Below are 27,080 nucleotides of genomic sequence, written 5' to 3'. Positions count from 1 at the left end.
AAGTTAAGAATGTTCGAAAAAAAAGTTATTTTTAAGCTAAAAGACGGAGTACAGAGTTCCTGATACTGGAATGCTCTTCCGACGAGCAAATCGGGTACTACTATATATATACTGTGTTCGATATGCTTTATTACATTACAGTGCTTATGTACTTGTACCGGCGCCCTGGCTAGGCAAGTGTACATGTAGCAGTTAAAGCTTATTGTTATTTTTAGTGGATTTTTTTTAAAGTATTTGTAAAATACCAAAAAAATCAGTTCCGTATTGCTCTGTTCAATAAGCCACAAAAACATAGAAATGTGTTTAAAGAAGCATCGGTACGAAAACTAGCTAACGTTACAGCTATACCTCTCGATAGTAGTACTATCAGTGATAATCTATCACTCTTAGTAGTGATTCGCTATCTAAAAAGGTTACATGGCAAAGTAGTAGTAGAATAAATAATAAAAGAGTTGTATGTGTACAGTACTATTGTCAGGTGGTTGCAAGTTGGGAAAGAAAATTTTTTTTCGAGAGATTTGATTGGCCGGGATGGCATTCAGACAAAAAACCCCATTAAAATTTTAATGGATTTTTTCGTCTGAATGCCATCCAGCGGCAAGCGACAGAAAGTTCTACAACTGGCAATTCGCGCCAAAACGACTTGAAAAGTGTACCCATCCAGTTTGCAAAACATGAAAAATGCACTTTTTGTGGTTGTACACAAAACACCATTCTTTCACACTTTGCAGTTTGGTTGGTAAAATTTGTAATTTGGCCGGGAAATGGTGTACACACTAAAAAAGTGGGTTAAAACATAAAAAAGAAAAAAACTAGTAGTGCCTTCAAAACAAAATCTCCAGTTCCTACGGATAGTGGCACGTCATCATTGAATTTGCCTTCATGCTTTTCAGATTGTCGGCTCACGTGACAAACCTCGATCGCGTCAGGGGCCGTCAGCTCCCATGGATGTTGACCATCAAGATTGAATGCTCTAGGCGCCGGACGTAATCCAGATCGATGGCTACAGTATTCCGTTGCAGCAGATCTTCTGACTGGTCATCGCAAAAACGCAATCTCGGATTCCGAGGCGCAACCTCGGAATCCGAGATTGCGTTTTTTTCGAGTCGGAGACAGGCATTATCATGCTGCACCTCTATTGCATTGTATCACCACTGGGCCAGTATCACTGTCTGCTGTTGATAGACTATGGATCATCGCCTACCTATCTTGCTTGTAAAGCGATCATCTACCTATTTGGTACTTTTCTCCTATGCGAAGCTTTGTACGTCGTATTAGCTCTAAAAATTAGACCCATTCAAACGTTGTGTGCATCACGCAAATATATGGTCACTACACCAGTTTACCTCTTAGCCAATCAAAACGCTCTAATCTCCGCTCCAGTCAATTAATTAGGCGGTCAGTTGACTTGTTGACATCCACGAAGTTCATCATCGTCTACCATGCCCAAGCCAACAGCTTCAGCTCCTTCCGAGGCACCGGCCGACGCCAACAATGAAGCGGCCGAGGGTTTCAGCGGATCCAAATCTTTTGCGGAGCTCGGTGTCGACTCGGCCATCTGCGAGGCCATCGAGGCTGTTGGCTGGTCGGCGCCCAGTAAGATCCAGCAGCAGGCCATTCCGCATGGCCTCGCAGGCAAAGACATCATTGGTCTGGCCGAGACCGGCTCAGGAAAGACTGGCGCCTTTGTGATCCCGATCCTACAGAGTCTACTGCAGAACCCACAGCGTCTGTACGCGCTGGTATTGGCCCCCACACGAGAATTGGCTTATCAGATCGGCGAACAGTTCGAGGCGCTAGGTGCGTCCATTGGCCTTAAATGCGCCTGCGTCGTGGGTGGAATCGACATGATGCAGCAGCAAGTGGCACTGGCCCGCAAACCTCACGTGGTTATCGCCACGCCCGGCCGACTGGTGGACCACTTGGAGAACACGAAGGGCTTCAGTCTCCGCACCATGAAGTTCCTCGTCCTGGACGAAGCTGATAGGATGCTCAGTATGGACTTTGAAGAAGAGATCAACCAGATCGTGCAGCTCATGCCGGCCGACCGCAACACTTATCTCTTCAGTGCCACCATGACGTCCAAAGTGCGCAAACTGCAGCGCGCGTCGCTCAAGGACCCGGTCAAGGTGGAAATCACCCACAAGTTCGCCACGCCCGAGACTCTAAAGCAGCACTACCTGTTCATTCCGGCCAAATTCAAGGACTGCTACTTGGCCTATGTATTGAACGAGGTGGCCGGCCAGTCCGTGCTGATCTTTGCCAGTACGTGCAACGGAACGCAGAAGGTGACGCTCATGCTGCGGAATTTGGGCTTCCAGGCCATCTGTCTGCATGGCCAAATGCCCCAGCCCAGTCGTCTTGGAGCTCTGAACAAGTTCAAGGCAAAGGCCAGGAATGTGCTCGTGTGTACCGACGTGGCCTCGCGTGGCCTGGATATCCCGAGTGTCGACGTGGTCATTAACTACGATATCCCGACACACGGCAAGGACTACATTCACCGTGTTGGCCGAACGGCCCGTGCTGGCCGAGCTGGTGTGGCTATTTCATTTGTGACACAATACGATGTGGAGCTGTACCAGCGTATTGAACACCTGCTAGGCACAAAACTAGATGCATACCCGTGCGAAGAGGAGACGGTTCTAGTCATGTCTGAGCGTGTGAACGAGGCGCAACGTATAGCCACCATCGAGATGAAGGAGGCAGCAGCGAACGGAACAGGTACCAAGCGTGGACGCTACGCTCGTGATGATGACGAGGGCGACGATGAGGAAGGAGGCGAGAAACGATACAAATCCGCCAGCCGAGTGCAGAAGGGAGGCCGAGGTGGTCGCGGCCGTGGCCGTGGCCGAGGCAAGCGGAATTAGAAGCAGAAGAAAGAAAATGTTTAGATATTTGCTCTCATATTCTCGGCGGCGCGAGTGCGTCGTCCGTGTTCAAAGGTGTTGATCTCCTATATTGACTTTCATCGGATCTCGCTGCCAACACTCAAGGGCAGCATCAAGTCCGTTCCGAGGCGACTACCGCGCTGGGCTTTTGTGCTTGGGAAGGCGTTCCAGAAGCGCAGAGTTTCGTCTCCTGCTCCAGTGACGATCGTCTGGCCGTCCGGTGACATGGCCAGATACAGCACGCGGAACGTGTGACCTGTGAGTGTGGCCAGCTTGGTCATGGTCGGATACTTCCACACGATGATCTGGTTCAGCGAGTAACCGTGCGTACTCACAACTTCATTGGCATTCTTCGACCACATGAGGTTGCACACCTGCGAGCCTGTGTCTACGAAGGGCAGAGCTGTCAACGTCTGCGTGTTCCAGAAGCGGATGCACCGGTCAGCTGTGCCGCCGCCAGAAGCCAAGAGGCCGTGCTGGTGTGGCGACCACGCGATCGCCTTCACTGCGGCCGAGTGCTCGTTGAAGCGCGCTACTGGCATCGTGGCATCCCCGCGTAGACTGGAAGACATGGACTGCACGTTCCAAATGAGCAGCTTGTTGTCATTGCCTCCAGAAGCCAATTGCCGACCGTCAAAAGACCATTTCAAACCGCAAACTTCTTGCTTGTGGCCGGCCAGTTTGTTCTGAAATGGCTCCTGCGCTCGCAGGTCGTGCATGAGAATCGTGCGATCTCGACTACCCGATGCCAACGACTGACCGTTCCAGCCTAATGTCCCCACGCGAGCTAAATGTCCACTGCGCAAGTAAAGATAATCAGTATACGAGCGGGGATACTGTGTCAAAGGAGCAGTATTTCGTACGTCATGGTGCGAATCTTTTTACCCGCGCTGACGTCCCAGATCTGCACTTCACCGCTATTCGTCCCCACTGATAAGTGTGTACCCTGCAAAGATCAACGAAGAGAACGATAAGAACGACGAACTCGTGGTTGAAAGAGCTATACGACGGCAGACGTACCCTTTGACTCCAGCAGACCGACGTGACCGAGTCGTTGGGTCCAAGGTTGCAGAGCATTGTCACCTTACTAGTGCAAGCACTCCAGAGATAGACACACGAGCTGAGACCCACAGCTACGATGTTCGTAGCGGACCAGTCTACGAGATTGAGATAGAAATCATCCTGCAACGACGGCGCATCCAACACCTTGAAAGGTGTGCGTGCGATCCGTCGGCGGCCATGCTCTCCGTCCTGCAGACCGGTGCCAAGATATCGATGCGTAGGATCTGTCAGCCCCGAGAGAGGAATGAAGGGTTTCACGTCTCCATACAGCGATTGTCGCGGGGCTTTGAAGCGTAAGATGTTGCTGGAACTGCCGCTGGGTCGTATGCATGCTGTGGTGCCATTGTATGTTCGTACACACGAAGACGATAGTGGGTCATATAGTGCACTCACACTATCAAAACTGGACGCACTCGAAGCAGCCGTGGATTGACTACCGCCGAAATTCGTACGTGTGGGTGAGTGCAGTCCCAGCAGCTCTCGCTTCAGCATCATCGAGTACGGCGAGGACGTTCCAACCTGGTTTTTTGAATTGCTATCCATAGTACCAACGGCTCCTGCAAGCGTCGAAGTTTGCATTGAGCCACCCTGGGGTCTACTGGGTCCATTGTCACGGTTCTGGTTAGCGCATTGGCGTGGTGAATCTGTCGTAAGCCCGAATCCAGTGTCGAGCTTCGTACTAAGCCGCGACGGAATAAAGCGATCACTGTAAATGTTCTTTGATCTGTTTTTGACAAACATAAAGAAGAAGGCTTAGTTATCAGTATATGTCCAGCAGATAGCGTGATATGCCTTACCGTTTGATAGTCCGATGAGGAAGCGTCTTGCCATTTTCATCCGAGAACCCAGACAAGCGCGACTCGTACTGGTGGTGAAGTGACTGAGCAGTCGTTGGCATAGTACTGACCTGACTGCTTCCACTTAGCCGCCTCTTCCTGCTTGAAATGCAGCCGGAGTTGACACGGAGGCTCGCTAGAGGATCCAAACCCTTTGCGCTGGCTATGGACGGGCTGATCACGAAGTGTGAGGCATTTTTCTCGACACAGACCATGCCGAAAATATCGCGTTGGGATTGGGCTTGGCCGGACAATTTGGATCTGGAGAATGGGCCAAAGCTGTAAATGCTCACGCAGTCGAGGTAGGAGCCACACAACGGCTCCACACCGGTCAATCGTCCTCTCAACTGCTCTGAAAACCAAAGAAACCAAAAAAGAGCAAGTGGGGGCACAGTTGGGATCCCGTGCGCGGCCACTTTGGAGTCTGCTGTCGATCGATAGCTGTGTCCTCGTGAAGTCAATAGCCGCTGAAGGCGATGGCCTGAAAATAAAAGGCGTGAAACAACCATGAAACCGAAGTTTGTCTGCCTTTTCATCTCTTGCCAGATCGAAGACGAGGAGGTACGAATCGCGACATGCCGCCCCCCATCACTCTAAGCCTTCGCGGCGCCCCCTATGTAGCACCTAGCGTGTCTTAAGCTGTCTATCAGACATATTGATATCTTTGAGACCAGAAAACACGAGCTGAACAGAGAGCGATTTGGGCGTAACTATTATGAAGATAAGAGAAGAACGAGCTTCTTTGATAGCGTCAATTCGTAGTCTCTCTCTTGATCGACCTAAGCAGACCGTATCGACGACGCGTCGTTTCGCTATAAAGTATCGAGGGGTATATTAATTTTCAAAGATTTAGTGAAATCAACTTCACGCAACACCGTCACTATGCTAATTCTCCTATCCATCTAAGACCATGCCATTCTCTCCTAGCTGTAGCTGCAACTGCTTGCGGAACGACGTGATGGCTTGCTGGTCGACCTCCTTGTTTATCTCCTCTCCAGTCTGTCCGCGTCCGCACTTGTCCGCGTACAGCAGACACGCCACGCCACAGTCGAACCCGCTGACCTGCTGTTTGTTCGTGATAGCGCTTACTGTGCGCTCCAGCCAGCATTTGTGCTGCGGATAGCACACATCCAGCCACTCGATCACCGCTCGGGGCACCGATCGGTACGAGATGCCGGATCTCGACCCCAATCTCCCCATGGGTTCAAACAACTGCAACTTCGGTGTGGGGCTCAACTGCACTCGGAACAAGTTCCAGTGAATGTGGTCGACGTTCACAATGAACACCAAGGGAGTATTGTTATCGTAGTCCACGATGCGTCCGAGAACGTCTTTTACTTGGTAGTCTCTCTTGGTTCTACGACTGCGACATCTACGTCGCCATGGAGACCCCGTAACTTTCATAGCCGTTTCTAAATGGAAGTGGTAGAAGGCTGTGGGTAGGAAATGCACCGCTGGGTACTCGTTGGCGAACTTCCAAAGCATTAGGTCGATAAACGTGCCCGTGATCCAATTGGATTCGTTTACAAGATCTTCAGGCCCGAAAGCGGACTGCAGCAGTCGGAAACGCCGTCTTTTAGCCTCCTCGGAGTCCTCTTCACCACTCGAAAGTCGTCGTTTCTTGACGCTCATTGCACTGCGAGGAGTACGTAAAGGGGTGCGTTCTCGACGACCAGAAGGACATTGCCGTTGCATTGCGAGCTCCACGGCATCCGATTTTGGGTCGTGCAGCAGTGGGGAAGTCACATGTTGCAGAGCAATCGACATAGTTGCAGGTGGTGATGACGGTGCCATTGCAGACCATTTAGCGGGGCTGGACACGAGTCGGGAGCGGAGCTGCATGCTTGATGCGACGCGGCGGATAGTGGAGAAATTGCGATACTTTTCCGAGGATTGGAACATTATGTGGCACACACCCAGTAACATTTTGAGTGACTGACCAATCAGATTGCCCCGCCATCCGGGTGCGTAAACGGCAGAGATTGCCTGGTCCAGTGGGTCGCCTTTCATTCCTCCAACGTCGCTGAGTCTCACGTCTTGCTACGCCCGGGGATACCTCGTCGCGGCGTGATCATTTGAACCTCGTTCAACGACCACCTCATAGCCTGACGTCTTGCGTACATTCCATATTCCTGTTTTCATTCCGACGGTGCTGCAGTTCCGTTCCCAGACGTTAAACACCGAAAGATGTCCAACGCCACGTACGAACCGGAATCGGCTGTCGAGGCCTCACAGATCCACGCTCTCAAACAGCGCGTGCGTCACCGCAGCATAGGCGACGGCAAGTCCACATACTTTGGCAAGTACGTGTCGCAAGAGGGCTCCGAAAAACTGCGCACGTACGAGTATCACGGCGCTGATAACTCGCTGGTGTACAAACACGTGCTGACCCCCATGAATAACTTCTTGGTGGAACTTTTGCCACTCTGGTTGGCGCCCAATCTCATCACTCTTATCGGACTCATACTCGTGGGCGGTTCGCACACTCTGTTCGTGTTCTTGTGCCCGTTTCTGGAGGGCGACGCTCCCTGGTGGGCCATGGCGGTCGCGGCCGTCGCGCTCTTCGGGTACCAGACGCTCGACAATTTGGACGGCAAACAGGCGCGCCGCACCAAATCATCGTCGCCTCTAGGTCTGCTATTCGACCACGGATGCGATGCTCTGAACGTGTCGGTAGGCACTATGACTATGGCCAGTATTCTGCAGATGGGAACGACGTGGAGGACGCTGGGATTCGTGTTGAGTGGCCACTTTGTCTTCATCTTTGCCACGTGGGAAGAGTAAGTGGATAGTATTTATTTATTTGTTTTCTTTTATTTTTTAATGGTAATGTTGGCTGTTAAAGGTACTACTCTGGATCGTTGGAGCTTCCGCTCATTAACGGGCCGACGGAAGGAATTCTCATTGGAATCGCGTTGAAGTTGTTCACTGCGGTGGTTGGGGTCGATTTCTGGAACCAGGAAATGATTGAAGGCGTGCAGAACAACTCGCTCTTTGTCATCGTGACGATGATCAGCTCGTGTTTCACTCTTCTGGTCAAGTATGTGGCAGCTCGGCTCTCGCTTTCCTGGTGTGTGCTTTAACTAATCTATTGTATTGGTAGTGTGAGGAATGCGCTGCATGCCGTGCGTTTGAACCAGGACTCGGTTCTTGTGGCTTTCACGCGTCTGTTGCCGTTCGTCATCCTCAACACGCTCGCTGGACTTTGGGCGTTGTACTCGCCCTCGGACATTTTTTCGACGCACCCGCGGATGTTCCTGTGGATGCTCGGACTGCTGAACAGCAAGCTAGTGGTGCGTTTCATGACTGATGAGTATGTTTTTATCGGATATTGTAGCGTTGTGCTAATCGTTGTCCGTTGCTTTGTGCCGATAGCTGCACTTGATGCTGGCTCACTTGTGTGGGGAGGAGTATCATCCGTTTCGCAAAACGCTTGTGCCGATCTTTTATGTCGCTGGACACTGCGCCTTCTGCATGCTCGAAGGCATCTACGACGCCATCAACGAAGAACTTATTGTGCGTGAGTTCTTCTTCCTCTCCCTTGCTGCGTACGTGCACATCGTCATCACCGTCGTGTGGGAGGTCAAGAACGTACTGGGCGTCTCGGTATTTACGATCCCTCACAGTTTGAAGCCCAAGTCCAAGACCAGCAGCAAGCCAGCAGCAAAGTCATCGTAATTTGCTGTTGACCACCGCTTGTGTTCCCTATACGTTCAATAAAGCTAAGAGGAGCAAGTTTGGAGGATTCAAATTCATTCTTGAAAATGGATTTTGTTTTTTTTCCTCTTACCAAGATAGTTTTCATATACAATTGGCACGACCGAGGATGTCCAGCTTAACTATATTTGCCTCCCGGTGTCATTCTGTTATGGTAGAAATCCCAGTAGCCCTGGTAGCGAGGATCTTTGATGTCTTGGGGTTTTTTGCCTGTAAAAATCCACCAGTTGTATTTTGCCAGTCTCTTTATCTTGTTGCCCAACTTCTTAGCCAAAGCCGGAATCGAAAATGCTCTCTCCTCGTTATCTTCATCAGATGTGCTTGTCTCTCTCAGAAAATGATTCACAGGAGCGTCCTTCGTGGTAGCGGTGAGCGAACGATCCCATTGTGGTGCTACGAGAAGGGTGGTCTTAGTCTTAGAGGTCGAAACAGCTTCGATACCAGCGGCGAAGAGGATGACCACCGCCAACAGTATAGCGTAGTATTTACGCATGTGTCTTGGTTGTAAGAGATCGAAACGTAGAGTGAACAGATCAAGACCTGATCGCATGCCTCGCTGTGTTCGAACCATAGGGGAGTGGAACAAATCTCAGTTGCAATTGGTCTATTATTGAAGTAGTCCAGGATGGAGAATGTGTCTTCATCAGCGGCAACGTCAAGGTGTCAATAGATAAATCCTCCTTTGCTTTTTCTTGCAAGCGCAAGGTTGCTTAGCACCTCGACGAAACTGCGGCAGGACTTACGACTTAAGACAGCCCTTTGCTCTCAATCCACGAATGAAATGACTTTAGTTAAGAGATGGTAGATGCATTACCATGATTCACATAGGCTTGTGAAAAGCAATCAATGGCAACCCCATAAACTGTACTTCTCTGCGTTGGCCAGTCTTACAAACCCAAGATATTACCGTATGGTCTTAGTAATAGGCGACGTTTGGTCCTAAGCGACATTCTGTTTTGACCAATAGTGTTCCAGAAAAAAAAACAGTTGGTTACAGATTACAGTGTGCTATTTTTAGGCTTTGAATACTCTAATTCCTACGTTGCGGGTCATTTGGTAATATACGGAAGAAAACCGGTGGCCCTCCGATAACCATAGGGAGAATCACTGTGAACTGGTCGCGCTGTAACATCACGATGGTCCACCCTACTACAGACCTCCTTAAAAAAGGCATATAGCGGAATGTGTTATATTAGCTTAATACAGGCACCATAGAAATCTTAATACCGGCACATCGGCGGTTTAAAGCTACCCTGCTACTTTCGCTCGCTTAGTTTGCTGAGTTGGTCGAACTGTTTAGCCTGGAATATACCCTCCAATGCCAATGACGTCAATGCAGTGCGACGGTCGTTCAGCTCCCACTTCAGTACCGAAAAGTCGGATTCGACTGACGCCGTGTTAGCAAATACAGTTGCCAAACCACAGCAGAATTGACGAAGGTGCGAATATGTTTTAGGCTTCACTGCCTCTTCAAGTATATCCCAGCCATCATTGAAGCTCGTGTTGTAATCCTCTTTGTCCAACGCTGATCTTACTGAATCATCAATCTTATTTGCAAGGAATAATTCTCGATGCTCGCGTTCTGCTGCTTCGATTTGGGTAAGCGACCAAAACTTCATCAGCTGAGCACGGCGGGGCTCCAAAATGTTCTCACCAAAATCCCGTGGGTTCACCAAAACCAGTTCTGATGGCATTACTGGCGGTGCAACTTTTTGCGCCGGTTTGTTGTTACTATCTCTCTCTGCTTGTACAAGTTCCATTCCTTCAATAACGTAAACCGCAAACTTGCCTAGTTGCTGAAGAGTTGATTGTTTCTCGGGTAGTGTTAGAGAGTCCAGGTAGTTTCTCACGAAACTTCCCTGATCTTTTACAAAGTTGAGTAAATCTTGCTGCTTTAGCCAAAACTTATCTGTAACTGTGTCATTTATCCCATGTGGGATCATGGAATCAATCCGTGGTTGAATGGACAATAGGCTCCGCAGACCCGCCACCTAATCTTTTTATCTCTTTCATTTGCTGTGACAGAATCATATCTTTGGCTTGAATTCTCGTAAAAGTCACATTAACCACAGAGGTGATGCCGTAGACAACAGCAGCATTAACCCACCAAGATGAAGATGGTGAAGCGGACTGATGACCTTCAAATGAGTATTAAGCTGGGCGTGATTCCGTAAGATCCATTCCAGTGCGTTGCCCATATAAAGCCATCTATTGGTTAGCTTCTTTGCAGCAGTGCCCATGTCTGCAATCAATAATTTCTGTCTGCGGAGATGGACGATAAGGTCTTTCGTATTTTTAACGAAGTTTCCGTCGTCTACAATTGCAAATGCTGCTTTCATGACGAGATCCATTTGATGCGCTGCACACCAGACGCGTAAAATTGGATGTGTAGCCTCGTTTTCCAGAAGAGTGACTACACCTGCATGGCGACCGGTCATGGTGTTCTCACCGTCGGAGGCAACTCCAATCATCTTGTCTCTCCATTGGCCATATAGAACATCAAGAGTTGTTGAAATCAGATTGAATTGCACGATTGCAGTGTGGCGCTCAAAGACAGGAATAGCAAGTAAGTGGATGTTAACTAGAACACCGTCAACAGCAAGCCTGAGACGTTGGTCCATGAACGAACGCTCGTAGTGTGTAGATATATCACTTGCAAAAGCAAATACCCACATGTATGAATTGGCCATGAGCTCACCGATCCGCTGAAAAGAAATAGCAACGAGATACCTAGCGTAGGTACTCGCCAGCGTATCCGTCATCCCGTACAGTTTATTATTTCCCGTTGCTTGATAGTGCTGCTGGATAACGGTAGCAGCTTGACGAAATGATAGCCTAGCACTCATGTGCTGAATAGCGAGATTAAATCGGAAGGGCGTTTTAATTTGTAGCCTGTAAACTCCTGCATCAGCGTCTCCAAATGCTCGAAGTGCGACAGGTTCTGAAGCGCCTTCATCTTCGTCATTGAAATAGATTTTTCCTATCAAATCAGTCACTATATGCTCCGGAATGTCAAAGCTCAGTGTAGAAGACTCGACTTCGTAGTGGGAGGATAACTGATTGTTGTGTGAAATTTGACCAGAGAAAAATGCCGATTTCTCGTCTCTGCTCAGGGCCTGATACTGCGCCCACTTAATACCATGAGCTGTTGTGTTATGATCTGTGTAGTCTTGAGGTCGATATGGGGGCTTGTAAAACTTTTGGTTTTGGATTCGTCGTCTCTTGCCGTTCTTCGATTCCTCTCTCCCAAAATATTTGCAAAACTGACAGCGCACGGAGCACACTACACCGCTAGCATCCTTCGCCATGACTTTTGGTCCATACTGGAGCTCATGAGCAGGCTGGAAGGGTGTCTTACGCGACGGAGGCTTACTGGAGACGCTAGGCTTTAGCCTCTGCATTGTTTCGTCAGCAGTTTTCCTATACTGAAAGGTCGGTAAAATGCGGCACTTCCAAAAGGTCTATTTAAGGCGCATTGCCGCTATTTATAGCGAAATGCCGCTTTTAAGGAGGTCTGCCCTACTATCAAGGGGATCAAGAAGAAGCGAAAGCAGTACAAGCGCGTATGTGACCCACACAAAACGGGGTTGTAGAACGTTCTTCGGCCGTTGGATGGGAAAAAAACATTAAATTTTTAATGTTTTTTTTCGTCTGAATGCCATCCCGGCCAATCAGCATGCGTACCGACGAGATTTTGGCACTATGTTTTATAACATAGTTCCTTACTGAGCGTCAGTATCACTAGTACTGATCTACTGATTCAATTACCCGCCATTGTAATTACACACTTCTTGGAAGCTTTTTACCCCAAAACGTAAATCTTACCGTATCCAGCTATTGTCAAATTAGCTGACCCGTATTGCCATTTTTGCTTCAATCAGGCCAATGGACGCACAAGCTGGATGGCGTCGACATGGCTTATCGAACGGCGTCTTGCGACGATCAGGAGCAACACCAGCTACTTGAACTGCGCCCAACTCGTCGAGGACCTCCCCAGCTACAACGCGTGTACGAGCCACGTCAGTTAGAACTCAGCAACCTAAAGTATTCGCTTTGAATTTCTAATCCGATTACAAATCCGACCATTTAAAGCAATATAACTAAGACTATGGATATAAATATCCAGAGAACTTGTCTTAGTACATGTTTGTGGTAGCTAAGACTGTACCGGTAAGTGAACCCCTGTACCGGTATTCGAAGCTCGGTTTTCGAGGGGCTTCAGGTTTATATGCTCCGGGCTTATAATTCCGCTTTTACAGCGGTACAGTGAAGCGTGAATTAATTTGCTGTTCAGACCGAGCGGATAGCCGCATGTACCCCATTTTACGTCAGCTCCACTAAGGTACAAAGATAGTGAATTCGGTTGTACATTTCAACTGCCAGCGGCGACATGTATTATGAAAACCGCTTCGAATGTCTAATCCGATTACAAATCCTACCATTTAGAGGCTTAATTAGATATGAAGTTAGGTTTTATTTATAAATCAGACCAGGTCACAAGTATTTAGAGACATTTCCGAGGCGATTTATGCATTGGTGTGTTTGGCTGATTTGATTTACAAATCCATCTGAACGGCCGATTTATCTCTAAATCGGTCTGAATGTTCGATGCCTCCTCGGCATTCCAAGACCAGGTCATCGCAAAAATGACGACGTGCATAAAACAGAGACCCCTCGTGCATGCATTTCCATAGAGATTGATGCAGTTGCGGAGGCAAACCGGTCAATTACTGTTGTGAAATTATTTCGGATGGCTCCTTGGTAGCAGGATATCGATGCATCCAAGCTGTGCTTGCCCGCAGGAGACAATTGAGCGCTTGGTTAGCTTCAGCTTATCCATCGAGGGCATTAATGAATTAGTTTACACAATTCAATTATTCGACATTTACCACAATTATATGTCCTTTTTAGTCCCTCTGTTTTAGATTTATGCGCTGTTTTACGCGTGCAAATCGTCGGAGAATCGAAGCAGTTTTCACAATACACTGTGCCAGTCGTCAACTTCAAGGTAAGATTATCACAAGGATTCATCTTGGCGCTTTGTAGGAAAATGGACGACGTTGCCGCAAATTGCGGCCCGCAATATTGTGGAAACGTCTGAAGTACTTCTTCAGATTTCATACTCGCTTTTCTATCATGAGTGGTGCTAATGTTGATGCGTATGTCAGGGCCTTCAACACTAGAACCTGCATTGGTACACCAGTAAGGGGGTACAGTATTGCTCTTTGAGTTTACAAAACTAAGCAGTATTCGGATCGGTCATTACTAATCACAATCGTGCCGAGATCACAGCTGTTGAAGCTCCTCATTCCAGGAGGAAATTTAAGATGGTGCTCGGCATTATTAAAGGGAGTGGGGTGGATATGGCATCTTACGTGGTACCTTACTTTGAACGACAGTATTTATTAGTTCATGAGTACTACTGTAGTACAGTGCAGTCAGTGTACAAATGAACCGGTCTACGATGAGCCCGTATATCATGATATCCTGTCGTACTTGATAGGATGTCATTCCACCGGACTCGTGTTCCATTTTTTGTAACGTCCCTCGATAATACAGTCTATTGCGATGATTGAAAATACCAGTCAAATGTGGACAAAACCAAAGTTTTTTTACCTACCGGTAGCAGAAATCCGTGGAACGTATCGACATGAAATCATGTGCTCGTCCATTCTAAGCCGGTTTTATCGGAAATCAGCTTCTGAAAGGGTCACCGTAGAGACTTTGGAAAGTCTGGTGTATCGTCAGATATTTCCATGAATTTCTAGAATAGAAATATTTCGTTCGAATCCCACTAAATATCAGAACTGTGCACCACAACAACCGCCATAACATGATCAACTTGCCATACTTGATCAAAAGTTATTCCGCCGGCTGTATTAGCTAAGAGAAGTTAATCTGTGCTTACTGACATGGCGGGTGTGGGGATGGGGGGCGCTTGCACGGGAAGCCTTCAAAAAACATGTGAGGATTAGTAGCCAGAAGTGGTAACATCGACCTATGCACATCTACGTCACGGTCAGTATCAGACATCAGACGGCTCCGAAACAGATACAGTAACGAAAAAGAACAGATTCTTATAAAACGTGCAGTATTTACTTTCAAATAATGTTTTAGCATATTTTCGCACACAATCGCAGATTGAATATTGCATTGCAGTTGTAAGCAAACTTGACTATCAAATCTCCAACGATAGAAGGGGTTGTTTGTGAATATGACTTTCACATGATTTTCAATACAAACTCTTATATAAACACCTTTATCGTACAGGACAACTTCGATCATTTTAAATATCGCTAATTTTGCTGCGTACATAAACAAACACGGCGTAAAAATAAAATGTGATTTAAGAAACGGGAACGTTGCAGTCCATGTTTTCTGAAGAGAGGGGTGAAAAAACATGTACACACAAATATTCCAAGAGCGCACTAAACCACAATGACACTATACGTAGTGGCGTTTGATAGTCATGGGCAACCAGTCATGGGCAGCCAGAAGACTTGCCCACATGGCCTTGCTTGAACCTGTCATGTTTTGCGCTGGATCGGTGTTCTAAAGGCTTTAAGTGCCTACACTGTACCTATGTACAAACAACACTTGCTAGCTACGATTTACTAGTACAGAACATCTACCCCACGTGATTTGCAGCATTCATGGCTCAGTGACTGAGCCTCAGTCATGACACCTGTCCCATAAGTCAAGTTTGGAACCATGATTCCACCATATGAATATTTCGAAGTACTTTTTTTAGTTAGAACGTTAACCTAACCGTTTTTTTAAAACGTGAATTGCAGCAACCCTTTCAGAAACCATACAACACATCTTCCAAGGGTATCATAAACTTCATGGATTGAGTGGTGAATGTACCTACTGTAGAGACGGCGGAGATTCACAGTCCACGATCAGTCGGAAATTTGCTGCTAGCTTTTCAAAGCCCAAAAATCAACCAAGCACAAAACGCTTATGCGCCTCTACTACATCGCGTTTCTTGTAGCTGCTACTTTCCTCGCCACTACCACCTCCGGCCAGGCAAAAAACAAGGAGATCGACTCACTTCGTGCGTCTGCCGTCTCGGAGTCGGACATCCCCATCAAGCGTTTTCTGCGCAAGAGGGAGACTACGCATAATGACGATGACGAGAGAGCTTTCAACGTCAAGGTGCCCGTGAAAGTGAAGAAGTTTGGCGGCAAGTTGAAGAGACTGTCAGTTTACAATGTGTTTCTTGTGTTGGCACGGAAGGATCCCCAATGGGTCAAGGAGCACTTTCCTCAGTACTTCGAAGGCTTTCGGAAATTCTATAACAACAGAATGACTGATTGGGGTAAGTATGGGTAGGCATTGCTGGTGGGCGTTTGTTTCTTCTTGTGAGTCATGTAATGTAATGAGATACAATAGTTTCTTACAGCTTCGAGTTATTGCCGATAATTCGATAACTTTTGTAGTTTCATAGCTGCTGCCGATGGCCCCGAGTTTTAGACGACTAAACATTGTTGTGTGAGCACTCTAAAGCTCGGTTGTGCAATCGTGTGCACCGGCACCTCTCGTCCATAGTTTAAGTTTGCTTATTGTTGCTGCCAAAACAAGGATAGCCTGGTGCGTCAGCACTTACTGTGGTGGTATTCCATGCCTGTTGGAGATGAAGTTACTGCTGATCAGGAAGAAGATCACGTAAGGCGTGTTACACCCAAAGAATATTTTACCCGTAGATGTATTTGTTATCGAATACCGGTAGGTAATACTACTTGTAGTACCTCGCATGAAGGTGAGGTATCCATCTATTAGTCCAAAATAGATTTTACAAAGTATAGTATTTGCACTTAACCCGGACCCATCCTCCAATGCATTGGCGAAAGATTGATCCCCAAAAATGGTTGATATGATAAATCACAAAAATTCATGTTGCTTCGCCCGTCTAGAGGGGCGAATCCACCTCGCCTTATCCTCTTCCATTTTACCATGCTTATTGTCAACAAATTCCTCATCATTATGTGCTTTTAATGAGACCGATCCCATAATAGTATTCGTTCTCCTGCCCCGCTCGTCGAAAGCGCAAGCTCTACACACCTCATGGCCCACCAAACCGATCGTCTGTGCGTATTTCATTTTTGGTGAAGTAGTTGTCGGGTTTTTCTTTACAAAACAGTGAATTGGTGCTAAAGCCTATTATTAGTAGTTTTTTTTTAAACTACTACTAGAATGGTGCTGAAACCTATTAGTAGAATTTTTAAATATTACTAGTAACTATTAAAATAGTTAATGAAAATTCTGGGATTTTATACCGGCTTTGTAAAACTATTTAAAATAATTCCGAATATGTTCATTATCATTTTTGGCATGGAACTTTAAACAAGCCCAAGTTTGTGATGGACGAGGTGCTGCGCCGCCACTTCGCACTGGTAGACGCAAGCTTCTGCTTCGTGGCGAAGCGCCGCGCAACACCCACCGTACGCAGCGTGCTACGCGTGGCCAACAGCTTCGGTATCTCGCAGCTCACGCGCCAGAGTCTTTTGGAATTAGCCACCATCGCCCCAGACCTCCTAGTCTTAGAGCGTCCTACAGCAAGCACCCAGTCTCGATCAGGTATATTATCAACAAGTAATATGAAATATTGTTATAGCTTGAAAAAATCGACTAATATGCGCTTGCCATTTACTTGCAGATGATGTTTTCAGTCCGACGCCAGAAAACGAAGAGGATCTTGAAGTCGTGACATTCCCTAGGGCACCGCAAACCAGTCAACGAGCAAGCACCAAGAGAAAAGGTTTATTCGACGCGGCTTTGAAAGCAAAAAATAACGAGGTGGGAAGCCAAAAGCAAGCCAAGCAGCTTCAGGTCTCTACTGGCAACAGTGATAGTGAAAAATCCTCTACTACTCCCACAAAACCCACAAATATCGTTCCGAACGAGCAGGCTCCATTTCAAAATGATTGGGGGTCGTCAGTGCTGACGATGCTACAGCAAATGGATATATACAAGAACCAGATAGTTCACGTGGAGCGCCGCAGCGCACGACCAGCACAGTATCGAGATCTGGAGCCGTTGCAGTTGTCCAAACAAGTATGTGAAGCGCTGGAGAAGTGTTACAGCATTAAGCAGCTGTATTCACACCAGTTCGAGGCGATCGAAGCGATTCGTTGCGGAGAGAACGCTGTGTTGTCTACTGCTACAGCAAGCGGGAAGTCACTCACGTACAATGTTCCCATGCTGGATATGCTGCTGGAAGACCCCAGTTCTAGGTTCATGTACTTGTTCCCAACGAAAGCGCTGGCTCAAGATCAACTGAAGTCGCTCAGGCGGTTTTTGGAGGCTGCAGATCTCCCTCTTCACGTCGGATCGACCTTTGTCAGTGTTGTTCTTTAGTTATGAGCTTTTTGGACTACTCTAGAGCTTCTAACATTTTTTTCTACTGATATGCAGGATGGAGACACGCCTATGAAAAGCCGCTCGATGGTCATCCGCGAGACGCGGATATTCCTCACCAATCCTGACATGCTTCACTTGACAATCCTTCCGCAACATCGCCAATGGAAGCAGGTGCTTTCAAACCTCAGGTATGTGTCGCTTGCGATACTTGACTTAATTTTTCTAATCACAAGTTGTATTCTCGTAGATTTCTAGTTGTTGACGAAGCACACATGTATCGCGGTGTATTTGGGTCACACGTTTCTTGCGTCTTCCGCCGGCTTTTTCGTTTGTGCGCACTTTATGGTTCAAACCCGCAGGTGGTCTGCTGCTCGGCCACAATTCAGAACCCAGAAGCGCACTTCCGTCAATTGATACCAACTCTTCCACACCAGCCAACGGTAAGTGACCGTGACGATGACGATATAGACAATGCAGAGGAACACATGGGGCCACCCAGCTTGCAGTTTTTTCGGCAGAGGCCACTGAGGGTGATCACTGAGGATGGCGCTCCATCCGTAGAAAAACTATTCTGTATCTGGAATCCAGAGGTGGCGAAGACGAGTAATAGTCTCCAAGTATCGCCGCCATCTGCTGATGCCTCCAAGTCTTCTTCGGCAACTCTCAGAAAACGCAAGCGAATAGAGGATACAACGCACACCCAGAAGTCCGATAATACAGAGCAGGGCGCTGAGGTCAACTTCAGTACAAGTGCGATTTATCAAGGATCTCGAATTCTCTCTCGATTAGTGGAAGCAGAAATCGCGACGCTGCTATTCTGCCGAGGCAGGAAACTGACCGAACTGGTGCTTATGAATGTCCATTCAATTCTAAAAGCTGATCCCAAGACTCAGAATCTGCTTCGCCGAGTGAGCTCCTATCGTGGTGGATATACGCTTGAAGCCAGACGACGAATCGAACAACGGTTGTTTAGCGGAGATTTGCTTGGTGTGGTGGCAACGAACGCTCTGGAACTTGGTATCGACATCGGCGAGTTGGACTGTACGATACACCTGGGACTTCCATCCAGCATTGCGTCTTTGTGGCAACAAGCAGGTCGTGCAGGTCGGCGACAACAGCAGTCCAAGCAAAAGCAATCCGTCGCAATTATCGTGTGTTTTGATGCACCTTTGGACCAACATTTTGCACAGAAACGACACGCCATGGAACTGTTCCAACTGGAACCAGAAGCCGTTAGTTTGAACCCGATGAACCAACGAATCCTCGGACAGCACTTGTTGTGTGCTGCTCGCGAGTCCGCTCTTTTTTCTTCTCAATCTGGAACAGATTACGTCGACTCATTCGTATTCGGAGCCTTGAACAACACAAACATCACAGAAAAGGGAGAACCGGCGACGTCCGAGGTCAGTAAAGTGCTCTTCCCTCTCTTGAAGGAGAGAAAGCTGGTGAAATGCCCTGAGAACGGTGGAAACCAAGGCTATCGTATCCATTCATGCATGCCGAAAAAGTTCCGTGCTGTGAGTTTGCGCAGTATTTGCGATGAAAACTACACGGTAGTGGCTACTAAGAACGATGCCGCCAATGACACTATCGACGGGGAAGTATTGGACGAAATTCCAGGAGACAAGGTGTTTTTCCAGGTGTACCCCACAGCTGTATATCTTTATCAAGCGCAAGAGTATTTAATAACCCGCTTGGATAATATCCAGCGCATCGCATTCGCGAGAAAGTGTAACCAGCCGCTCACATACTTCACAACTTGTCGTGATTTCACCGATTTGGAGGTTGTACGTATTCACAGCACCACGAAACTTGGACGCAGCAGCGAGAAACCGAAGTGCGAGTCTGCTCTAGTTTGTGTGGGTACTGTCTCCATTCTAACCCGGGTTATCGGATCGACGATGCTGGAAAAGCGTACGATGAGATTCTTAGGAACGAACGACTTCTCCTTGCCACACATGCAATCTTTCGGAGAAGCTGTATGGCTTGAATTCCCAGTTGCACTACGAAAGCAAGTTGAAGAAAGGGGTGGAAGATCGTGGACTGCAGCTTTGCATGGAGTGGGTCACCTCTTTGTGGCCCTCGTTCGTCTGTTCATACTCTGTGATGCGGAAGATGTTGGTACGGAGCACGTGAATGAGTTCGAGCAGCGCGTTAAGTACGGTGATGGTATTTCGCTTTTAAGCAGCAAAGATTGTCTCTAACATGTTTTGGTATTCTCTGTCAGACCAAACCGTGTCACGATCTTCGAGCGACGAGAAGGAGGGAGCGGATTAGTTCCAGAAATCGTCAAAGTGCTGCCAAAGGTGCGTGTCAGCATTTCTCCTATATTTTGTATTCGGCTGCTCAGTGTCGTGTTGATGAATCAGTTGATTGAGAAGGCATGGGCGATTGCAAGCGAGTGCTTGTGCTCTGATGGCTGCCCGGCATGTATTCAATCCTCTGGATGCTCCGAATACAATCACGTGTTGGACAAGCAAGGAAGCCTTCAGGTACTCGAGTATCTGCACAGTATAGTTACCACATAATACATCGAACCAGTTACATTTCCACCATCTCGCAAACATCACACATTGAGCGTGGCGATTCTCACCACGCTTTACCAGGACTATTCGTACAGTTTACGTAGGAACATATCGATAAAGAATTTACGCAAATTAAAGCAGAAACGAAAGCGTTCATGAAGTAAAATAAAAAATGCGGCCAACAGGAAATGAAGGATTGCATCCGAAGCAAAAGAGATATTACTTTTTGTCCACCAACGGGGCTCCTCCTTTGTAGTAAAAAAAAAAGTGTTTCTTGAAGGCTCACGCGTTGACATTAAAGCGCACTAACGCAAACAAACGAAAGCCTAGAAGTATTTTCCTTCTGGCGTCATTCGGCTGTGATAGAAATTCCAATACTCTTTGAAGCGAGGATCCTTAACGTCCGCCGGCTTTACACCGCTGAAAATCCACTTGTTGTACTTTGCCAGTCTCTCCAGTTTGCCACCGAACTGCTTCGCAAGTGCGGCAACTGAAAACCCTCTTTCCTCCCCTCCGACAGTGGCTGCACTCCCCTTCTTCAGTATGCGTGTGGCAGAGGCGTCACCCTTGTTAACAGCATCGTTGGTAGTGATTCTCAAATTCTTGGTCTACTCGAAGGTTGATAGAGCGTTAACACTGACGAGAAGAGCCGCAACAAAAAACGAAGTAGCGTAAATGAGACGCATTGTCGTTCTGCGAGGAGGGCCTTAGGGTAGTGAGCTCTTGAGCTCTTGAGTTCGAATTGAGAAGTGTGTGGACAAAGGACAAACTTTTCGTGCGGGAGCAGTCTAGCTTTTTTCGCGTTGGAGCAACAAAACCTTGAATACTATCAGTAGCGGTAGTAAGCTTATACTTCGAAGTATTATAGAAAATAACTTGACCGCGCAGACCCACCAGATCGTAACATGTACTTTGCGTCAGCTTCCCTAAGGGACAAAGATAGTGATTTCGAGCAAACGTTCTGTAAATTTTCATCCTAGCTGTGTCTGCCGTCAACCGGAAGAGAAGATTACAAAACAAGGATTCGTCTTGACGCTTTGCAGCGATGTGGACGACGTCGCTGCGATTATGTGGACACTTTAAAAACACTTTTTCAGATTTCATACATGCAAGACTTCGCTTTCATCCGAGAGCGGTGCCAATATTGAATTCTCTGTATGCTTTTAATAGTAGGCTAAATCCTGTATGGTACCAATAGGGGATATTGCTCTTTGAGTCTACATGTTAGAAAACGTATTCTCACTGATCACAATTGTGCCGATGCGACAGCTGTTGAAGCTGTTTATTCAAAGAGGAAATTTTGAGATGGTGTTCCGCATTATTATAGGGAGTGGTGTGGTTGAGACGTCTCACGTGATACATGTGCAGAACTGACAGGGGGAGGGGGGTTGTGTGATTGCGCGCATGCTTTTCAAGCTTATTTGTTACCTTTGTGTATTCTACAACGAGAAATTAAACTATTTAAGTAGGTTGGAGTTAAACGCAAGTAGGTGAGTGGACCCCGTACGGCGTATTTGATAATCCAATAATGCTCGCTATGAGGAAACGTACGTTCACAAAAATGAACTGCAACCCCACTACAGATTTCCTCAGCATAAATTTTCTGAGAATCATTGGTTTCAAGCAGAACCAGCCACTCTGGGTCTCTGAGTGGATACTGTGGCGCTGTAAGCAAAGAAATCTCTGTATGTGTCCGTGTACAGTACGGAACACTTTTGTCATAAAACAAGGAATGAGACAAACGGCGTTAGAGGTAACAAAGGGCTCTTAACGTATTTCGCGAAACACTTCCGTCAGCATATTAGAAAGATTCTAGTTTGCCGGCTGTGGGGCTAGTTTGTGAAGCTGAGACGTGAGTTCCCATTATTAGTGCAATGCTTCGGAGACTATTTGTCAACGCCGAACCACATTCCAGCATCGTGTTTCTCGGATTAACCTTTGTGTCTACTGTATTTACGTGAGGGCCTTTGCTATCCAATGCAGTAAATTACAGCCGTAATACGATATACTGACTTGCTGCAGGCTTTAGAAAGAGAATCATGGGCCAATAAATCATGATCCTTGATAGTGTCAGTATCTGAAGCGCTGCTTTCGCAGGCTAACAGACAGTGCTATCATCCTAAGATGGACGGAATCTACGTAACCTCGTAAGATGCTTCAGGCCATTCCTCTCGTGGTGAGCCATCTCTGGTGGAGCTTAGCTTACTTAAGCAGAAAAAATCAGTTTGTGTTTCCTTTATTGCTATTTAGCTTGTCTTAATGTTCTTGTGCAACATTGATTGCCATCTTCATGAATGGAATCAACTTGTAAGTAGGTCCGCTCAATAACTTACGTTTTGCAAATCTAACTTCATCTACTTGGTTAGTTATAAATCTCTCGTTCTACAATATTGCAACTAAATCCCTTGATGGCTACCTTTTTCGTTCATTGCACATCTAAAAAAGCGAAAGCTCCTTGGTGGTAAGTAATAAGCAGGAGATGAGCGACGTCCATGGCAATGTCCAGAACATTTCAATGTTCAGGACATTTCACACCGTTGAAGAAAAAGCATGCCTCTTCAGCATGTAGTATAATGCTCTGGTCATACACTCGTTTAAGCGGATGGTCTTCCACAAATTCAGGGATAGTAGTAGTAATTCAGTGCGTTGAATGGGCAGCAGAATGTTAGTTTTTTATTATTATTTTGGCGCTGCCTGTAGAATGAAATCAGACATGCTTCGCCTGTAACTGCGCTTTTCAACGTCGATTCAGAATTCTCTATTGAACTCAGAAAACAAAAGAAAAGGCTTTACGCGAAGACCGAGTTTTTTTCCTCTCTATTTGGCGAAGATCTTAGATCGAAGAAGGATTTTGCTTTAAATTTTTTTAACTTTGATTTAGGTCTTTATTCAGTAGCAAGTGCAATACGTGTCTTCCCAGGAGTTTCGCCTGTAAAATTAGCAAGCAAAAATGCTGAATGCATTCGTTATGCAAGAGACTCTACTCGACGCGTCGCTCCCTGCCTGCGTACTTGTTCTTGTCTTGCACCTTCTTGTTTGCATTAATCTCCATCAGACACCAGGATGTCCAAGACAAAGAATAAGGTGGACCAAATGAGCACTGCTGGTACGCATTAAACTGCAGTGTCTACGTGACAAACCATCCTCACTAACCACTTTTAATGACAGACTGGCAACAGTATCACCAGTTGCTGTCCAACCACCAGCTCATGAAGTACTTTGCCGATGAGGTACATCGCTTCGCGCGGTGCCCCATGAAACCAGACGACGTGTTGCGTCGATTTAGCTTGAATGGTGATGGCCACCTTGATCTCCGCGAGTTTCAGCTAGCAGTGACTCGACTAGAGATTGTGGCTCCGTCTTCGCTTCAGAGCAACGGGTCAAGTCAAGAGCTACAGCCCGATCGAGATCTAGAGAGGGCTAAGGAGCTCTATTTGGTGTTTTGTCCTACACAAACACGCAAATTAGGTGGGTACCAGATCTCAAGGTAATTCCAGTACACAGGAGCACTAACAAGCGAATTATACTGTAGATATCGATCTCTTTTGCCGTATTATGACGGAATGGTCTTTGCAGCTAATGCGATCAAGTTATCAGCACGATCCGTCATCCCGATTGGCCTCACCAATGCCGACACTATCGATGAACAAACGTATTCAGTACTCGTCTCCCCGCACACCATTGGCAACTCCGTACGCCACCCAGGCCACTCTCAACGCGAGTCGCACTATTGCGGGTAATGAAGGCAATACCGATTCAAATGGGCATAGTACCCACCTCCTGGAGGGCGAAGCTCTGTGGCAAAGACTAACGACGTCAATCACGCAAAACGGTGAAAAACTCCGTCAGATCTTCTTCAAGATGGACGTAATGAGCTCCGGCAAGGTCAGTCCGGAGGAGCTCGAGTTGGCGTTGAGTCATATTGGCGTATTTCTTACTACACGCGAGTACGAAAAGCTATACATGTCGCTCGGTGAGGACGTGAAAGAGTATACACGAGATGGTGCAAGCAATGGAAAATGGCGCGGAAGGGGAGGCAATGGGAATGCATTTACCATCAAGTACGCTGCTTTCTTAGATCTGTTTCAAGAGAAAGATGGGGTGGATCATCGAACGCAAACAATGCCATCCAATTCAAAACTAGTGTCTCCTCCAGTCGTGGGGATCGGCAGTGCTCGCCTTTGGGACTTGCTCGTAGCGGCTTTCGAAAAACTTCAATCGCTTTTCCACCAGTATCAACGTATTGGACAATACTATCTACCTCCCGAGACATTTCGAGACTGCCTGCTACGCTGTGGAATTACTCTTAGTAACGCTGACTTCGCAGCTCTACGTGTTCGTTTATTACCATTCTCGTAAGTAATCTATGCGATCCTGGTCCTTGACGGAAACTAAAATAAATTTTCTGTACAATAGGGATTCTGCTGGCTCAATTGGAGTTGGTCCTCTTCTGGAGGCATTGAAAGCAGCTGATCGTACAACTATGAAGTCAAAGGCATCTCCTGGCGTACCTGGTACCTCTGTTGGCTACGTCAGTCAGTCTCCTATTCGTCTTGGGAAGAAAGCAGTACAGTCGACAGCATACAGTCCCGTGATTAGTGGTAGCGAACCTTATCCAGCAGGAAAATCGACGCAGGAGAGGTATGTCCAGCATGATCCCTTCTTGGCCCACTAGTCAAAACCTCACTTTTTCTTCCTTTTGTTAGAAATGCTGAGGCAAACCGAACTATTGTCAAAATTTGTGACGAGCGACGCAGAGAGAGTGAACTCCACTTTCCCACAGCGACTACGAGTCCAAGAGCTGCTAACACCGGAGAAAGTGAGGCTTATCTTGAACATCAACACCGGCGCCAGGATCCATTTTTCTCGACGGGCAAACCCCCTCCAGCCCTGGAAGCTCGTATCTTGGCCAAGCTTCAACAGTTGAAGCAGCTCGGACAATTATCTGGATCCTCACCTCAAAGTGTCTTCCCTGGCGATCGATTTGGCCACATTACGAGAGGTCAGTTCCGCCAGAGTCTCGCGCACTTGAACCTGTTGGTTCGGTATGCCGATGTTGAGGCACTTTTCTGGACTCTAGACACCCAAGGACGTGGATATATAACGGCACAAGACTTTTACGATCATCTGAATACCTTTGCTACTCAGCAAAAAGCCACTGAATCCTCCCAGCAGCTCCCTAGCATTTCCATTGATGGGTCGATACAACGTGCTCGGCTTCGGCTTCCCCGCTCCGTCCAAAAGATTTTTGAGAAAATGTTAGTAGAGCTTCCACGCATCATCGCAATCTGTGAACGCATGGATACCAACCAGACTGGTTCAGTCTCTACAACAGAATTGCTGCAGGCTATTCATGAACTTGGTATCATGGCGTCTATAGCAGATAAACAGGCTGCTATTGAGGCTCTCAACCGTGATCAATCACAACAATCCGACCAAATCCCGTATCGTTCTCTTGAAGATCGTCTTGGAGCTCTTTGTAGCGACTTACTATCACCGAAAAAGCGCAAGAAGCACCTCTCTACGACGTCGGTACTGTTGGCTCCGTACGAAGAGCTGCCTACAGATGTAGAATCTTCGTACAACCACACCAACGACACGCTCTGGAACTGTCCACGTCGACGTATGGTTCAAGATCATCGGGCTGCGAGGTCTTCTATTCGAATTACAGACGAGATCAGTAACCCCCATACTCAGGTTCACCCCGTACAACCGTCCAGGAGATCTACTGCCGTGGATGATGTCAATTCACGTCAGGAGCGAAGACACCGTGTGGCTCTGGTGAGCATACTACAGGATCTACTGGAGCGACGCAGTGACCTAAAAACTGCTCTTGATTTGCACCGCCGTGCTGATGCTCGAGGTCATGTTACTAAGAAGGACCTTGTAGAAGTATTGCTGACTTCCCGCTTAAACCTACATTTCCCTACCGGGGCTCCAGCAGCTCAAGAACTCGTGGATGAATTGTACCCCTCACTCCATCCAGAGAGCGGCCTCGGGTTCTTGGATATCTTACGACGTATTAGCGAGCTGCTCGGTGAAGTTACCAAGGAGCTATCGTCAGCACCAACACCGTCGGGCAATCGTCCTCTTTCTACCTTTTCAACGAACCCGTACCAACATCCCCAACGGCCAACTGGGCGGAGACTGAATAATAGTCTCGATATGCACAGCTCCGTGCTGCCTACAACGTCAGGCTCGTTCACAAAGCTCTCCTTGTTGTCTAATGGAGAAACGTTGGCCGGTAGTGCGTCAACGGTGCGACGCAAACTGCTGCAGGACAGTAGACTGAAGAACCTACTGGACTCCGACTACGGGCTTCAGAGTGCTGCTGTGCTCGTTAGACATGCGTTCAAGGGTCTGGCCCCACGCGAAATGGTTGTCCCGATTGATAATGGGGAGTTCGAGGCGACATGCCGAGCGAGTGACATTAAACACGTGTGCTACCGACTTGGACTCGATTTGGATCTGCAGGAGCAACAATTTGTTGCGAGCAGTGTTGACACTGGAGACAGCGGCTTTGTGTCTTCCCCCGATCTGCTCGACTTCTTCACCAAACTTGTCAAGACTGGAGACTGTACTGCTTCAAACTCCTTCAGCAAGGAAAAAGAATCTAGATCTGACAACCGGCGCTCGGTAACGTTCTGCGAGGACCGACCAGTACTACGAGAGTATTAAACTAATCACGC

General features: G+C 47.4%; 10 protein-coding genes across 15 annotated transcripts; 5 read left to right on the top strand and 5 right to left on the bottom strand.

Annotated features, from left to right (window-relative positions):
* The first annotated feature begins 1,402 nt into the window (after positions 1-1,402).
* Positions 1,403-3,019, top strand: PPTG_05608 (hypothetical protein). Its single transcript, XM_008899199.1, has one exon. The coding sequence runs from the start codon at positions 1,443-1,445 to the stop codon at positions 2,865-2,867; it is 1,425 nt and encodes a 474-aa protein (XP_008897447.1). The 5' UTR covers positions 1,403-1,442; the 3' UTR covers positions 2,868-3,019.
* Positions 2,966-5,001, bottom strand: PPTG_05607 (hypothetical protein; the record flags this gene model as incomplete). The annotated part of the gene is made up of 4 exons (XM_008899198.1): positions 2,966-3,686; positions 3,752-3,834; positions 3,909-4,674; positions 4,748-5,001. 4 exons carry the CDS (start codon positions 4,999-5,001, stop codon positions 2,966-2,968), a joined length of 1,824 nt encoding a protein of 607 aa, XP_008897446.1.
* A 592-nt stretch (positions 5,002-5,593) lies between these two features.
* On the bottom strand, positions 5,594-6,733 carry PPTG_05606 (hypothetical protein). The gene has a single exon (XM_008899197.1). It carries the CDS (start codon positions 6,710-6,712, stop codon positions 5,681-5,683), a length of 1,032 nt encoding a protein of 343 aa, XP_008897445.1. The 5' UTR covers positions 6,713-6,733; the 3' UTR covers positions 5,594-5,680.
* Positions 6,734-6,740: 7 nt separating this feature from the next.
* Positions 6,741-8,743, top strand: PPTG_05605 (hypothetical protein). The gene is made up of 4 exons (XM_008899196.1): positions 6,741-7,566; positions 7,632-7,826; positions 7,890-8,079; positions 8,162-8,743. The coding sequence occupies exons 1-4, from the start codon at positions 6,974-6,976 to the stop codon at positions 8,462-8,464; spliced, it is 1,281 nt and encodes a 426-aa protein (XP_008897444.1). The 5' UTR covers positions 6,741-6,973; the 3' UTR covers positions 8,465-8,743.
* PPTG_21715 (hypothetical protein) lies at positions 8,622-9,074 on the bottom strand (the record flags this gene model as incomplete). Its single annotated transcript, XM_008899348.1, has 1 exon — positions 8,622-9,074. The coding sequence occupies one exon, from the start codon at positions 9,072-9,074 to the stop codon at positions 8,622-8,624; it is 453 nt and encodes a 150-aa protein (XP_008897596.1).
* A 606-nt stretch (positions 9,075-9,680) lies between these two features.
* On the bottom strand, positions 9,681-10,446 carry PPTG_05604 (hypothetical protein; the record flags this gene model as incomplete). The annotated part of the gene is made up of 1 exon (XM_008899195.1): positions 9,681-10,446. One exon carries the CDS (start codon positions 10,444-10,446, stop codon positions 9,760-9,762), a length of 687 nt encoding a protein of 228 aa, XP_008897443.1. The 3' UTR covers positions 9,681-9,759.
* A 114-nt stretch (positions 10,447-10,560) lies between these two features.
* On the bottom strand, positions 10,561-11,904 carry PPTG_05603 (hypothetical protein; the record flags this gene model as incomplete). The annotated part of the gene is made up of 1 exon (XM_008899194.1): positions 10,561-11,904. The coding sequence occupies one exon, from the start codon at positions 11,902-11,904 to the stop codon at positions 10,561-10,563; it is 1,344 nt and encodes a 447-aa protein (XP_008897442.1).
* Positions 11,905-15,418: 3,514 nt separating this feature from the next.
* Positions 15,419-15,925, top strand: PPTG_05602 (hypothetical protein). Its single transcript, XM_008899193.1, has one exon. The coding sequence runs from the start codon at positions 15,467-15,469 to the stop codon at positions 15,836-15,838; it is 372 nt and encodes a 123-aa protein (XP_008897441.1). The 5' UTR covers positions 15,419-15,466; the 3' UTR covers positions 15,839-15,925.
* An 893-nt stretch (positions 15,926-16,818) lies between these two features.
* Positions 16,819-20,428, top strand: PPTG_05601 (hypothetical protein). 6 transcript variants are annotated; one of them, XM_008899188.1, is made up of 6 exons: positions 16,819-17,083; positions 17,163-17,845; positions 17,921-18,054; positions 18,114-20,024; positions 20,094-20,172; positions 20,236-20,428. In XM_008899188.1, the coding sequence occupies exons 1-6, from the start codon at positions 16,867-16,869 to the stop codon at positions 20,392-20,394; spliced, it is 3,183 nt and encodes a 1,060-aa protein (XP_008897436.1). In that variant the 5' UTR covers positions 16,819-16,866; the 3' UTR covers positions 20,395-20,428. The 6 variants fall into 6 exon arrangements, with proteins under 6 accessions (XP_008897436.1, XP_008897435.1, XP_008897438.1 ...); XM_008899187.1 differs by having other exon boundaries at positions 20,094-20,428; XM_008899190.1 differs by having other exon boundaries at positions 18,114-20,172.
* Positions 20,429-23,454: 3,026 nt separating this feature from the next.
* PPTG_05600 (hypothetical protein) lies at positions 23,455-27,069 on the top strand (the record flags this gene model as incomplete). Its single annotated transcript, XM_008899186.1, has 5 exons — positions 23,455-23,497; positions 23,560-23,859; positions 23,924-24,746; positions 24,808-25,032; positions 25,098-27,069. The coding sequence occupies 5 exons, from the start codon at positions 23,455-23,457 to the stop codon at positions 27,067-27,069; spliced, it is 3,363 nt and encodes a 1,120-aa protein (XP_008897434.1).
* Between the last annotated feature and the right edge of the window lie 11 nt (positions 27,070-27,080).

The sequence above is a fragment of the Phytophthora parasitica genome, assembly GCF_000247585.1.
Source record: "Phytophthora parasitica INRA-310 unplaced genomic scaffold supercont2.7, whole genome shotgun sequence".
Taxonomy (NCBI): domain Eukaryota; phylum Oomycota; class Peronosporomycetes; order Peronosporales; family Peronosporaceae; genus Phytophthora; species Phytophthora nicotianae.
The sequence above is the reverse complement of the archived record's forward strand: the minus strand, read 5'-3'. Positions and strand labels throughout refer to the sequence as shown.